The sequence below is a fragment of the Ursus maritimus genome, unplaced genomic scaffold (genome assembly GCF_017311325.1).
Source record: "Ursus maritimus isolate PB19 unplaced genomic scaffold, ASM1731132v1 scaffold_8, whole genome shotgun sequence".
Taxonomy (NCBI): Eukaryota; Metazoa; Chordata; class Mammalia; order Carnivora; family Ursidae; genus Ursus; species Ursus maritimus.
In genome coordinates this window covers 21132142-21147809 of record NW_024426996.1, presented here as the reverse complement: position 1 = coordinate 21147809, position 15668 = coordinate 21132142, and the positions used below count along the sequence as shown (strand labels likewise).

General features: G+C 44.2%; 1 protein-coding gene across 4 annotated transcripts in view; it reads left to right on the top strand.

The window, feature by feature from the left end:
- Nucleotides 1-15668, top strand: part of ANXA3 (annexin A3) — a 59320-nt gene that overhangs the window by 38798 nt on the left and 4854 nt on the right. For all 4 annotated transcript variants that reach the window (XM_008693267.2, XM_008693266.2, XM_040625253.1 and 1 more), the window contains exons 6-12: nt 2090-2180; nt 7146-7225; nt 10112-10168; nt 10668-10761; nt 12173-12268; nt 13198-13256; nt 14653-14775. In XM_008693267.2, coding sequence (XP_008691489.1) covers nt 2090-2180; nt 7146-7225; nt 10112-10168; nt 10668-10761; nt 12173-12268; nt 13198-13256; nt 14653-14775 — 600 coding nt within the window. The remainder of the gene's footprint in view (nt 1-2089; nt 2181-7145; nt 7226-10111; nt 10169-10667; nt 10762-12172; nt 12269-13197; nt 13257-14652; nt 14776-15668) is intronic.

Below are 15668 nucleotides of genomic sequence, written 5' to 3'. Positions count from 1 at the left end.
CCCCCCCCCCCCCCCCCCCCCGATTCAGTGCTATAGCCTCACTGGCCGTCTCTCTGCTGCTTGAACATTCTAAGCTTATTCCTACCTTGAGGTCGTGATACATGATGTTTTTTTCCATCTGGAATGTTTTCCCTCCATATATTTTCTATCAATTCACTCAGTTTTATTTTCTTAATTACACCTATTACCATCTAAAGTTATCTCGGTGTGGGTTTCTTTGTTTGTTTGTTTATTATTTGTTTGTCCATTCAATTAAAAGGCAAATCATCATAGCAGGGAACCTCACCAGGCTTGGTCTATATCTTCTGTTCCAAGAGGAAAACCTGAAATGAAGTAGGTACTCAACACATGTGTTGATAGGAAGGAGCAGAAGGGAGGAGTCTAGGTCCGAGGCCTCAGCTGTATTCCACCTCATCAGAGATGGGAGAGACTTTCTCTCCCGTGGAAGAAGTATGGGCATCCAGGAAGCAGATGGCAAGATGGAATGAGACACACAAGAGATTTCCTGGGGGAAATCTTATGAAGGATAAAGAGGAGGCAGAGCAGGGTAGGTCGGGTGAAGCTTCAGATGACAATACGGGTCTGTCACATGTGAGGGGAGAGAGGGAAGGAAGTAGTTTCGGATAGGAAGAGCTTCCGTCTACAGTGCAGCTGTGAGAAAGCTGTGGCAGGCCAGTGGGGAGCTCCTGGGCAAAGACTGCCCTTTGCAGAAGTCCTACATTGGGCAGAAATGGCCAAGCTCCGGTACCCCTTCCCTGTTCAGTCACTTGCTAAGAGCAACTTGGAGGGAGTGTGACCTCTTTGCGACCTGTGTGGCAGATCCAAAGCTCCGGCAGTTAGAGGCTATCAAGCAGAGACATTATTTGCAGCAGATTGTCTTAAAATGAAATGTGAGCAGTGCATTTCTGTGGCTGCCACATGGGGGACAGTTTAGCAGGTGGAATAATAAGGATTAGATTCACCAACAGGGATTAGAACAATGTCTCTTTTATGCAAAAGAAATCCAAAGGAGGCAGTGCAGAGCCGCCTGTCATGGCACAACCGTTATCAGAGACTCTGGTTCCTTTAGTCTTAAGGTTTTACCATCTTCAACCTGTAGATTCCACTTGTTGGCTAAAGATGGGAACTCAGGATGCAGACATTGTATCTTTATCCCAGTCAGACAAAAAGACAGTAAGAGACAAAGAAGGGTTCATTGCCTCTCTTTAAGGCCTCTCAGAGACTGTACATGGTACTTTACATATATTCCATGGATCTTAATTTAGTTATATGAGTAAACCTAGTTCTAAGGGAAGCTGAGTAATATAGTATCTATTTGGGTATCTGTGTGCTAAGTTAAAAATTGAGGGTTCTGTTACTAAGACAAGGAAGGTAAAAGAGATGCGGTCTGTTCAGTTTCACTGTGAACCTACCACTGATCTAAAAATAGTCTGTTTTTTAAGTTAATTAGTTAGATAATTAATTAAAAAGGAGAGATGTGAGGGCAACGAGGAGCCCCTGCCACAGAGAGACAGAATTCAGCCTCAGTTCATAAGCTACATTGACCTTATTTGATCAAGTCCTAATGTAAAAGGCTTTTCTTGGAGTCACAGTGTGATTCTGTGACCTCAGTATAAACCAAGGCTCAGGGTAACGTCCCCAAATCAACTAGGCCCTTGACATACATTATTAAGGCTTTAAAAATCTCCCTGTATAAAGATGATACCTGCTGACCTGGAGCATTGGCAGAAGGGTGAACTTGTTCAAGAGAACCACAGAGCCTTTTCTAAACATAATGGGATGTTCGAATGCTCACTTCTGATCTTGAGTGACGTGGGCTTTTCCCTTGACAGTATTTCTTCCTACAATTATTCAATTGATTTTTACACCAGAGTGGGAAGTTTTCTTGAACATTTTGATGTCAGTTTAGATGATTTCTGTTATTTTCAAACTAAAATACATGAAAAATCGAGAGAACTGCTTTAGAGCAATATACAACCTTATGCTGATTTACAAAAACTTCATCTGTGCAAAACAAGATATTAAGCCTGAAATGCATGACATTAAGCTTTTTAAGTATTCTAAAAACAGATTTCCTTTTCCTTTCCAGGGCACTGGAACAAGTGAACATGCACTGATTGAAATCTTAACCACCAGAACGAGCAGGCAGATGAAGGAGATCTCGCAGGCCTACTACACAGGTGGGCTTGTGTTCGGCTTACTTTTACCACTGTGCACACACATAGGAGCCAGCGTGGCTCTCCCCAGAAACCCTCCAAGCTCTTCTTCACAAAGCATTTTGGGAAGGCAAGACGTGAAAAGGAGGATACATTCTAAAATGGGCTAAGGTCTGTGGATGCTCAGAGAAAACGCGAATGTGAGCAGAGCTGGAAACTGCTGCGTGACCGCGGCGTTGACGCTTTGCAGGTCACCACAGTACGGCTGCGGTGGATTCTGCTCTTGGCAATCTCTGCTTAACTGAGTCAACTATTTTCATCGATGTAAGAGATTCAAATCATGACATATTAATATTCTGTGTGAAAAACCACTTAGATTACCCTCATGACTTTGGGTGTGGAAAATGAGATGAACCATCTAGAGAATGTGCTGAGCCCGTGGATTCTGTGTAATTAGCTCAAGTCCTCCCAGTCTGTGGGTTAGCTGTGTAGAAATGAGAAAGTCCCTGCAGTGTAATTCCAGCACTGACCCCCAGGGGTTAGCATGATGACGCAAGTTACAGCACAGCCCCCGGGGGGGCCTACCCTCCCTGCAGACTCGGGCCACAAGCTCAGTGGCCCTGGGCCATGTGGCCTTCTGCTGGAATAGCTACAAGGTCAGGGCTTCCCAGCCCTCCCTCAGGTCTTAATAGCTCCCTAGCACAAATCACAGAACTCAAGAAAGCACTCTGCAGTTGACCTGTGAACCACACGAGGGTCAGAGGCGCTGACCCCCTGCACAGTTCAAAATCCACATGTTACTTTTTTTTTTTAAGATTTTATTTATTTATTTGTCAGAGAGAGCATAAGTAGGGGGAGAAGCAGGCTTCCTGCTGAGCAAGGAGCCCAACATGGGACTCGATCCCAGGACGCTGGGATCATGACCTGAGCCGAAGGCGGACGCTTAACCAACTGAGCCACCGAGGCATCTGTCAAAAATCCATGTATAACTTTTGGCTTAACTGCTAATAGCCTGCTGTTGACCGGAAGCTTTACTGCTAATATGAACAGTGGATTGACACATACTTTGCCTCTTAGATGTATTATATACTGTGTTCTCACAATAAAGTAAGCTAGAGATAAGAAAATGTTTTTAAGAAAATCAAGAGAGAAAATACATTTACAAAATTGTACCGCATTTCTTGAAAAAACCCACATATAGGTGGACTGTGGGGTTCATACCCATGTTGTTCAGAGGTCAACTGTACTTACAATTATTGTTTTACTCTAAAGAATAGGAATCAGGACCAGTCAAATGAAGACATGCATAGGAGAGGTCTGAGAGGTTCCCAAACGCAAAGCTTCCTTGTCCTCCAGCAATATCCCCTTCCCAGCACATCAATATATCATGACCAACCAGGAAAACTCGTTTGATCTTTGGTATCCAGTTTTTATTGAGGTTTCATTACTAGGCCTGACTGATTAAATCACGGGCCACATGACCTTACTCCATCTCTAGTCACCTTCCCTTCCCTGCAGGTCAGGCTGCTATCATGTGGCTCAAAGCCACCCTTCTAAAGACATGTTTGGTCTTTCTGGTGGGACCAGCCCCTACCCTGAGGCGTCTTGTTAGCATAAACTCAGGTGTGGTTAGGGGAACTTGCATGGAAAACAAAGACATTCCTATTATTTGGGAAGTTCCAAGGATTTAGAGATTACTTCCCAGGAGCCAGGACAAAGACCAGCCCAAATTCTGTATTGTCCACCAGCCCCCTGGAACCCTCTCCAGGTACCCCAAGGGAGCCACAGTTTCTATGTTTGTGTATCAGGGGTGTTCTGTAGTAGGAGAGGTCCAGAGAAGGCATGTACTGGCTCCCAGATCCGTGTTAAGGTAGGTTACTTTGAGAAATGCTCCTTAGAAGGTAAATACCTGCACTCGCCTCCATGATAGGTAAGTGATAATTTTATTCATGGGCTCATTAGGGCTCCATAAAAACAAACCTCACTAGGCATTTTAACAGAATTTAACGTAGAGAATTGCTTCAGCACCTTTTGGAGGACTGAAAAGGCGACAAGGGAACACAGGGATAGCAGGAGGTATTAACAAACCCCAGGGCTGGGACAACAAAAGAAAAAGAGACTGGAGTTTTCAGAAATTAGAAGCTCAGTGAAAGGGTGCCACTCTGCCAATGTTGGTGCCTTGGGCGCTCAGAGGAGAGGATTAAGGAACTCCAGATCTCTGCAGAAGGGATCTAGTTGGAGCTGGCCCCTCCTGCGGCTGCTAAGTGACTGGTTCTGGAAGCCCGGAGCCAACTGCTGCTGTCAGGATGAAAGCTTCACTGGTTACACTGACAGGAATAGCAAACAACTACCCTTCCAATCTCTCCACCACCCCACAGTGGTGGACAGAACAGGAAGTCAGGGCAGGGGAGAGGGGTACAGAAGAGAGGCGTAATTGACAGTGTCCCTCCCAGCTCCACAAAGCAGGGTATAGAAGGCTGAGCTTGGAGTAGATGAGATAATTGCTTAATAATAGCCACAAATGGGCACATTGTAGGTGTTTAAAATGTTTGGTTCTCTCAGTTCAATGAGATTTGCATATAACAAATCATCAGAGCCAGAGGCTCTATACGAAGCCTTCCCAAGCGTTTCTTAGAAGAGTCGCTGCTCCATGAAATGACTTGCCCCTCGATGGCTTTCTGGGGTCCAGCGTACATGTACAGACAACCCTAAGACATAAGCTCTGTGAAGCCAGGAATTCTGTCTGGTTTTGTTCACTAATGTAGCTTCAGTGCCCAGACAGTGGGGGATAAATTCAAATAGGCATTGAATTAATATCCCCAAGACTGAGATTGTCGTCTCAAGAGCCAAGTGAAAGTTCTAGCATTTAGGACTGTTGTTTTGCAAATATGACCTGTGATCATAGTTCAAAGTTATCAGGGACCTTGATATCCATGTAACGTGAGCTCTCTAAGGCTGTAAGGAGTGGACCCACATCTAGGTTACTTTGATCAGTAGGGATTAATGATAGATAAGGAGTAAACGGAGGAGATAGGTGCAGTCCTGTGTAGCCAAGCTTTAGGGAGATTCAGGACACAGCCCTACCCTAGGGACTCAGTTGTCCGTGGCTCCCCCAGCATCAGACATCCATTGCTCACTGTGCTGATGGTTCTGTTACAGTAACTCCTTCCTCTCCCTTCTGCTTCTGTGGTGCTTAATAGCACCAAGTAATGTCTGTTCCTTTACCACAAGGTATCTCTCTACTCAACCTTTTATTTGCCCCCATGGTTTACGGTTATTCTCGGCTTCTCTTTCGTCCCTTATTCCTTGGGGTTTTTCTGCTTCTTTGTTACTGTCTTTGTCTCTTTTTCTGTCTAGCTCACTCCCTAAGAGAAGATTCAGTGAGCTCAGGAGGGCGCCATCTAATAGAATGCATTATTTTGGGCAGCGTTCTCCCACCAACTCACCTCTTCAGCTGCTGGCCACCTAGAGTTAGATGCCAGCCCTATGGCAGTCAGCTGCAGCAAGGGCGATGGTGTCATATAATGTGAAATGGTGGCCCATGCATACAAAATCCATCAAAGTCGGCTACCATCTTGTGAAATGGTGGCCCATGCATACAAAATCCATCAAAGTCGGCTACCATCTTGGTTCTTGTAAAAGGACCAGGTGTCTCGTGCAGCTTGTCTAGTACAATGACGTGATAGAGTCTAAGTAGAGAGCTGGATTGTCAACATTTTCTAGTATTTAAAAAATTTTTTTCTAATTAGAATGAAGGATAGATAAGACAATATTACAACTGTTAGATAAAATGATGCCTATTAAGTGTTATTACTACTTAATTTGCATTCATAATGGATTTTTGCTTATTTGAGTTAAAAAAGTTATAGACTCTGTAAAAAAAAAAGATTAAAATCATGCTGGAAGAGTTTCTATTTCAACGCAGTTCTTGCTATTAGATCTCATACCACCTTCCATAATCATCTTCTGTTGCTTTAAAAGACAAAAACATTTATATGACCATAGAGTTCTTGAGAAGGATGCGGGCACAGTTCAAATAGCTACGTGGTTTCGGCTACATTCAGGGTACGTGGTGGCCACCAGTGAATCACCACCTCATGGATGGAGCCGAAAATTGATTCAAAATCAGTAGACATTGCACAGTGCAGGCTATGCAAGAGGGGCTACAACTAGTCAGTACTCAAATATGTGAACACACGATTGGCATTTGTCATGGGAAATAGCATATTTTAGGGTAGCTTGATCACTTCTGAGAGGCACCACATTATAGAATCTAGCTGTATACATCACAATTAAGGTAAAGCTCAGTAAAACCAACAGTGGCTCGGATAAGATAAAAATGTACTTCTCCCATATGTAGAAGTGGGAGACAGGCAGTTCCAGGACTGGCCTGGAAGCTCCCCAGCACCGTCAGGAACCCAGGCCCCTCCTTGCTTCCGTTCATGCCGTCGCTAAGGTGTAGTCCTTCTCTTCATAGTCCAAGATGGTTGCCTGAGCTCCTGGCGTCGGTCTACAGACCAGGCGGGAGGATGAAGGGAGGGCATGAGCCATCCCTTAAGGAGATTTCCCAGCAATGTCACATATGTTTGCCTACGTTTCATTGCCAAGAACTGAGTCACGGAGCTGTACCTCATGAAGAGGAAAGCTGAGAACGCAGTCTTTAAGGTGTGGGCAGTACGTCTTGCTCAAGGACAGTGTTCTGTTGCTGGGGAAGAAAGAAATAGTAATCAGAAGGCAAACTAGCAGCTCGCCCGCCCTGGCTCTTCCATGGCGATTCTTTCTGTTCTTCTGCCTCTACCACAACACACACCACAGTAACAGTTACGGGAAGAACGCATCCATATCAGAAGAGCACCAGGAAGTTAACAGAGTCACGATTCATTTTCTCAGGTACTCATTCCTTGCCAGTGTTGACATTTAAGCTCTTCTCTGTTTTGTAATAATGTTTTTCAGCTTGCCAAGGCTTAATTTATTCTTATTTGGTTTCAGTCTATAAGAAGAGTCTTGGAGATGACATTAGTTCTGAAACATCTGGTGATTTCCGGAAAGCTCTGTTGACTTTGGCAGATGTAAGTTTTTATTTTTTATTGCTTAGCTGCCCGATAAGCTGCATGCCCAATAACAATTTTTAGAGAGTTTAAAAATAACCAAATGGAGACAATGAGATTGCAATTTTCCTCGTGAGATAATTTGTTGATTTTCATTTCTGGACTCCAAAGAATCTGTCTTTCTTTTGTCAGCATTTAAATTAAGAAGGAAGGGGCGCCTGGGTGGCACAGCGGTTAAGCGTCTGGCTTCGGCTCAGGGCGTGATCCCGGCGTTATGGGATCGAGCCCCACATCAGGCTCCTCTGCTGTGAGCCTGCTTCTTCCTCTCCCACTCCCCCTGCTTGTGTTCCCTCTCTCGCTGGCTGTCTCTCTCTCTGTCGAATAAATAAAAAAATCTTAAAAAAATAAATAAAAATAAAAAATAAATTAAGTAGGAAGCTTGATATACAAAAATTATCTTCAGAAATGGATATATCAGTCTCTGGATTTAAAAAAAAAAGACTTGCAAAAATAAAAACAAAAAAACGACTTGCTGCAACTTTCTCTCTGCCACCTTTCAAAGGGTCGCTACACCGTTCATCAGTGTGTGACCAAATGAGGCCACACGTAGCTCTCTCAGGAGGCTCATGACTTTATGGTAACGGTGGTAAGGTCAAGGGTGAGTATCACCACAGGTGTGTGTAAGACAGGAAGTGATTTCAGCCGTATCTCACTGGCCTCTTTCGGCTGATTTACACAGCTCTTAATGTGTGAGAAAATCCCACAACGGCCTCAGCCTGAGGGTGGAAATAGTAGTTGTCAAAGTGAGGCATGATGCCATGAGGAAAGTCATCCTAATTATCGTTTCAGTTACTTTAAATGGTGAAGACCTTAACGATTGAAACTACCAACCCAAATTTATGAGGCATTGCTGCCAACATACACTCCCAGAGGTTTCTGTGCATAAGTGCACACCCATTTACACACGCACACAACAGCCCCAGGAGGCGGTGGACAGTAGGGCTTCCGGGCAGGTGTTTAGAATCCAACAGACCTGGACTCTTCAGGCTCCTCTCCTGCCTGCCAGCTTGATTTGGACAAGTTACCTTATGCCATAAACCCTTTGTTTTCACATCTGTAAAATTAAAATAATAGTACCCACCTCAGGGGGTGTTGTGAAGATTCACAGAGAGAGTGGGCGTGTGCAGTACTTAGCACATGAAACGGGATTATTAGTAGCAGTACCAATGAGAATCGGCGTTTTTCTTACTGGAGTAGAGTGTGCGAGGGAAGAGAGCAAAAGGGCGGTGTAGCCGCACAGCGACAGCAGCACCGGAAAGAGAGCGAGAGAAATCATGCGGAAATCAGACAGACATAGGGGACCTAATGTTTGAACATGGGGATAAATGCATTTTAAAAATATTACAGCCAAACATTTCATTCACCTAAAATTTTCAAAATAATTCGGGCAATCCCTTTTTTCCTCTCTCCCGTCTCTCTAGAACGTGCCGCGTGTCTGTGCACACGCACACACGCACGCTTCGCCACAGAGCCCTCGGCATGAGAGCTGGTGGTGGCAAGCTTTGAGGGGTTTGTGTTTTAATAGACTTTATTTTTAAGAGCATAACAATCTTTTTAGATTTCCAGAAAAGTGGGGCGGAAAGGACAGAGAGCTCCCGTGTGCCGCTCGCAGTGTTCTGTCATTAATATCTTGCGTTAGTGTGACATATTATGGTTGGTGAATGAACACTGACACGTTATGATTAACTAGAGTCCAAGGGTACATTATGTTTCACTTGTGGGTTTGGACAAATGTATAACGTCATGTACCCACCATTACAGCATCGCACAGAAGGGTTTTACTGCCCTAAAATTCCTGTGCTCCAACTCTTCGTCCTTCTCCTCCTCCCTTCAGACCCCTGGCAATCACCGATCTCTACTGTCTCGATTGTTTTACCTTTTCCAGAATGTCACATGGTGGGAACCATACAGCACGTTGCCCCTTCAGACTGGCTTCTTACATTTGCTAATATGCTAAGTGTCTCGCATGGCTCGATAGCTCTTTTCCTTTTAATCACTGACTACGTTCCGTTGTATGGGTGCATGACATTTTGTTACACCCACTGAGGGCATCTTGGTTTCTTCTAAGTGTTGGTAATGAGGGATAAAAACTTCTGCTAACATTCATGTACGATTCTTGTGTGGACTTAAGTTTTCAGCTCACTTGGGTGAGTATCAAGGAGCACGATGGCCGGGGTATGGTTAAAGTATGGTTGGTTTTGTAAGAAGTGGCCAAATTGTCTTCCAAAGTGGCTTTATCAATTTGCATTCCCGCCAGCAAGGAATGTCCGTTCCTGTTGTTCCAAATCCTCGTCAACATCTGGTGTTGTCAGGGTTTGGGGTTTTAGCCATTCTAATAGGTATGTAGTGGTATTTTATTGTTGTTTGGGGTTTTTTAAATTTTCAGTTCCCTAATGACACGTGATACTGAGCGTCTTGTCATGTGCTTTCTTGTCAACTGTTTATCTGATGTCTGTGCGGATCTCTTACCCATTTTTAATTAGGTTTTCGTTGCTTTAAGTGAGTGTTTACATATTTTGTAAGTCTTTACATATTTTGGGTATAAGTCCTGTATTAGATATGTGTTTGCAAATATCTTTTCCCAGTCCGTGGCTTGTCTTTTCATCCCCTTAAGATCTCTGAGTTTTCAGAGGAAGAAACTGAGGCTCAGAAAATTGTGTGCTTTGCTACAAATTTCCTGGCTAGCGAGTAGCAGAGCCAGAGCAGGAGCCCTGACCACCTGATTCCTCTGTGCTTCATGGTCTCCACTGGAGCAAAGCCTCTAAAATGCCCTGCTGATTGGAGTACCGCGTGTTAGAATCTTCTGTTTTTAAAAGCATTGCCTTGCTGTTCACCTTCCCTGTGTAGGGCAGAAGAGATGAAAGTCTGAAAGTGGATGAGCAGCTGGCCAAAAAGGATGCCCAGGTCAGTAATAGAGCGAAGAAAACGTCTCCTGAAACCATTTTCCCCCTCGACTGCCTTTTCATTCGTGCAGCACCCATGGAGGCTGTCCTCTCCTGTCCTGTCCGGAGGAGAAGCCTGAAGGCTGGGATCACCCACTCCTAGTTCTCTGCCTCCCCTGGTGGTGGGGTTCTTCTGCCCCAGCCTCCCTGATGCTCAGATTCCTAGTCCGTTAACAATGAGAGACTCCCTCACCTCTACGACCAAGTAAACCTCCAGCTCTTCTCGTTCCAGCAACTTCCTGCAGGGAGGGAGGGAGAGGGGGAGAGGGGGAGAGGGGGAGAGGGGGAGAGGAGAGGGAGAGGGAGAGGGAGAGGGAGAGGGGAGAGGGAGAGGGAGAGAGGAGAGAGGGAGAGGGAGAGAGGGAGAGAGGGAGAGAGAGAGAGGGAGAGAGGGAGAGGGAGAGGGAGAGGGAGAGATTGTGTCCATAATAACATTCTAAGTCTTCCTTCTCGTCCCATAGATTCTGTATAATGCTGGGGAGAACAGATGGGGCACAGATGAAGATAAATTCACAGAGATCCTGTGTTTAAGGAGTTTTCCTCAGCTGAAACTGAGTATGCACTCACATTACAATCCTTTTTGCTTTGTGTTGCATTTGCAAATGTTTTGGGGGTTAATATACAAAATTCTGGAAAATGAAGTTAAAAATTGCAAAGGCTGTCCCATTTGTATGTATAAACAATTCAGGAGAAACCATGGGGAGCTGTGTTCCAACCCACGGCAGAACTGACCCTGGTCATGTCTTCCCTGGAGGCTGAATACATTAGCTAGTGAGTGAGAGGTAACAGGCAGGAGAGGGGCAGCAAGGAGAAGGAAAGGGGGAGCCCTCTGGGGTGAGAGCAGAGAGAAATATTCCGGTGGTAGGGAGGAGCCTGAAGGCAGTGCTTCCAACCCATCTCCCCCCTAGTTAGCCACTTTCCAGAAAAACCAGGCATGGTGGGTATTTGCTAACGTGTTAATAAGAATTAACATTCGGCCCTTTCTGATCTGATGTAAATGGGGGAAAGGCGGCATAGTTCTTTTGGTCAGACCAACGATTACATGGAACTGCCAGGCAGCCACCTCCTCACTCATGTATCTCCTCGAACCTTTCTGGAACCAACAGCACCCAGAAGCCAGAACTCCATCTACTGTGAGCTTCCGGCTGTGGCTCCCAGGTGCTGGTCAAGAAAGCAACCACAGTGCATGACTAGGCTTATGCTGAGTTCATGGAAAAATGAGGAAACATGAGGATATTACCATGACTTTTTAATTCTGAGATTGCCCTTCCTCAATTTTGGCATTAAATTTCACTTATTTTATAAAATAATGGTAATAATATATTATAGCTGCTTTATTTGAAAAATAAAAACCAAACAATCCTAGATTTCGCTCCAAAGGTTTTTCAGAATTTCCTAGGGAAAAATTGACTTGGCTTACAAAGTGTGCCTCTGTCCTTAGGGACCTATGAGTTTTGCTTTCGGATGAAACCTGATTGAGACATTCGAACGCCTCTTGTAAGCATGAGTAGGCCACGCTGCTTTAGGGAGTGATTTACTCAGCAGTAAGAAATCTTCATAATTAAGATTTCTTTAGCAGATAAAACATATTTGACTAATGACCACACTATTGTTTCCCAGGTGCTGCTATAATTTAAAAGTAGCCCACCTTACTGGATAAATTATTTTTAATTTAACCTTCCAAGCTATTTTAAATTCCATCAACCTGGGAAGGGGGAGGGAAGGAGAGAGAAAGAGAGCATTGAAGAAAATGGCCTACGAGGTTTAGGTTTTATTGTAGGTGATTTAAAACAAAGTAAAACAGAAACAAGAGCTCCCATGCTCAGATTCTGATGGTCTCGAGAGGGAGTTCTTGAGTTGGATACTTCACAACCTGATTTGCTACATATCAAATCAAAAACTGGAATATATTCAAGTGTGGTCAACTGGGATGCCTTAAATATTTGTTTGTGATGCTGCTTTCTAGCGTTCGACGAATACAGAAATATTAGCCAGAAGGACATTGAGGACAGCATAAAAGGAGAATTGTCTGGGCATTTTGAAGACCTACTTCTGGCCATAGGTAAGCCCTTCAGTGCTTATAAACTGAGTTACTTTGCACTTGTTTTAAATGAATGCAAATGTTCTCTCCTTTCCTGGAAGAATCCTGACCGATCCATCCTTATGCTCCCATAGCCCCTGGCACAGTTCCCAATGCACACAGTATGCTCCACAAATATTGTTAAACGGCCGCATGAAGAAGTTATCTTCTTAGGTTTTACTTTGTCTTTTAACTTTGTATTGGTTTGTCACCGTGCTTGGATTAGTAAACTCCTGGAGAGGTGAAAATATTACATTTCTATTGGCATTTTTATTGAGGCTTGTCGAAAAAGGAGTAATTGAGTAATTGAGTAATTTGGTTATTTCGGGAAGATATCCGTAGCCTTCCAAAGCTGAGCCCAGGTCAGAACTCTAGGTGTCCTCCCTCTTGGCCAAGCTAACTGGGAGTATCGAACAGAAAGTCAGGCACAGACCAAAGCTGGTCCTGGAGACATGTGAAGCAACAAGCAGACACAAACACCGTTATGTAAGCAGATCGGTCCTCCCCCGGAGGTCTCTGCGGTCTTCGGGCCAAGTTCTGGATCAGCAGTCAGATGCTAGAAATGGAGCAAGGATACCCCTAGGGAGTTATCGATATAAGCATAGGTGTTGGTGTGTCTGGGATCTGGAGATGAGTCCGCTGCTGAGGGAGCTGCTTTGGCAGGTGATTATATTCTCGCCTTGACTAAAGCTCATGACTGTGCTTGAGTTCCCTGCGAACATGGAACATGACGGGATAAGCCTTTGAAATTCAGGTGAGGCATTCACCTCTCCATTCTAAATAAAGGCCAGTAGTGACGAGGGGGTAGACTTGTATGGTTATTCAAAGAATCTTTTTAAAAAACCGTATTACCGTAGATGACCTCAATTACTAGTCAATGAAACCGAACATTACTTTGCTTTTTATAACAGTTCATTGTGCCAGAAACATGCCTGCCTTTTTAGCTGAAAGACTGCATCAGGCTTTAAAGGTAAGTCTGGAAATTTCATATACATTCTTAGTCTCCCTCCAGGAGAATATAAAACAATATTGCATCATAGCGATGGAATTTCACGTCCCTTCCCTCCTTGGATGAGTCCTCTTTTTGTCTCGGAGGTGACAGTGAGTATCGTGATCATTCGGGAGATAGGCACAGTGAAGCATTGACTACATTGTCTCCCCCACTTCACCGTAAGTGGAGGCAGTAAAACGGGTTAGAACCCAGACCTCAAGCCTGGCCCTTTAGGCCTGTTGGCTCTCCAGCTGCCTTCCTTAAACCGAGGTGAGTCAGCAGCCTTTCCTGTGATAGAAACCCTGGGCTTTCTTGTCTGTTGCTGCTGCTCGACGGTGAGGTCCCTGAGTAGAGGCTGTTTTCTATCTTCGGGCCCTTGCCTGAGCCTGGCACTCCATACTGAACATTTCCTCTGGAGGTCCCCATGTGCCTTCAAAGTTCTGTCCAAAGTGAGCACATCCTGTCCCTCACCTCACCCCCCACCCAAGGCCCCTCCCTGTCCCTTGGTCGGTCACCTCAGTGCGTAGCCCAGCAGGAACTAGCCCTGCCTGACTCTCTGAAGTGACTGACGCTCTGAAGTTCCCCGCCCCGCCACCCCCAGGCTTGCCGTCTGTGCCTCAGCCACCTTGACCTTCTTTCTGCCCCTGACTATGCCAAGTGTCTTCCCACATCAGGGTCTTCGCGTTTGTCGCCCTCTCTGCCTGGAACGGACCTCCTCCAGATCAACCTATGGCTGGCTCCTTCTCGCCTCTCAGGTCACCTCCTGAGAGAGGTCTTTCCTGACTAAACGGGTCGATTGGCTTCCTTTCAGTCACACTCCATTCCATAATTCTTATTACTGTTTACATAAGCAGTGTGTTAATTTTCTTTCCTGTCCATCTCCATCCATTAAAACGTAAACTCCGTGCAAATAGAGATGTGATTGGTGCTGTTTGCTACCATGTGCATAGTGCGTGGGACCATATCTGGCATGGAGGAGATTCCTTCCTCTGATGACTTCAGCCCCAGGTCAAATACCACTTTCTCAGGCAGACCCTTCCTAATCCTTGATCTATTTTAGGCCCTCCTGACATATGCTCCAATAGTACCCACTATTCCCCATATGTTGGATTATATAGTATATCCTTTACAAAATTGAAAGCTCAACAGGGCTACCTCATCTGTTTTCAGCATTTGGCATGGCGATGGCACGGAGTAAGTGCTCAATAAATATTTCTTCACTGTATGAATGATGAAGTTTGATGACAAACGAGAGAAGAGTCATCACTGTGGTTGAATATCTTGTGCACTGTTATCTGTTTCCTGTACATACAGATCTATATGTTGTCTTGTGACCAGTGAGATTTGTATTGTGGACACCTGTGTTTCTTCACAGGGTGCTGGAACCGATGAGTTTACTCTGAACCGAATAATGGTGTCCAGGTCAGAAATGGACCTTTTGGACATTCGAGCAGAGTTTAAGAAGCATTATGGCTATTCCCTATATTCAGCAATTAAAGTAAGTCTCTTCTTAAAAATAGCAAAACACATTTTGTCTTTCTCTACTCATCCTCTTTCCTGTATAATCCTTAAAACATAGAGCGATGTGACTGAGTTTTCTCTCTCCCTGTCAATGCATAAATGTGTTTTCTGAGTTTAAAATAGTGATAACAACATGTCTCCTAAATACAGTGATTATTTTTAGCTCTAAAATCCCAGGCACATAATAGACACTCAACATTCTTTTTTTAGGTTTAGTAGCCATTCATTGTCCTTCTTTTGTGAATTGTACATGCAAGTCATTTGCCTGTTTTTGATATTACAATATTTTTATTTATTTCAGCTTTTGTTTATGACAATAGAAGGCAAGAAAAATATATGTTTTAAATTTCCCATTTTTACCTGAAGTCCAGTTGACATACAATGTCACATTAGTTTCAGGCATAGCTAATCTTCCTCTTGTTTTACTCAAAATAGAGATAGCATGGTTCTGTACTTTGGAGCTCTTCTCCTTTCAGTTTATAGGAACCTTCTCATTCTTTTAACAGCGGCGTATCATTCCATTATTTATATGTTTGTACCCACCATATCAATAGATGTTTCCAGCTTCTTGCTATTATAAACAGTGTTGTGATATGCATACATAATTTCATTCCACAAGGTACAAGTGTATCTAAGGGATAAATTCTCTTAAGTCGGTAGGATTGCTGAGGCAGATGTAAATACATTTGTCATCTTGGTAAATATTACCAATGGACTCCATTTGCAAGTCAATTAATCAACTAGGTTCATTCACCAAAACAAATCCTTTTCTTCTTTCAACCAGAGCTTTGGTTTTTACACCAAACCTTTACAGGAGGTGATACATGCTTAGGTTGAAAGTGGGAACTTATCAAAAAGGCAGCTCTCAAC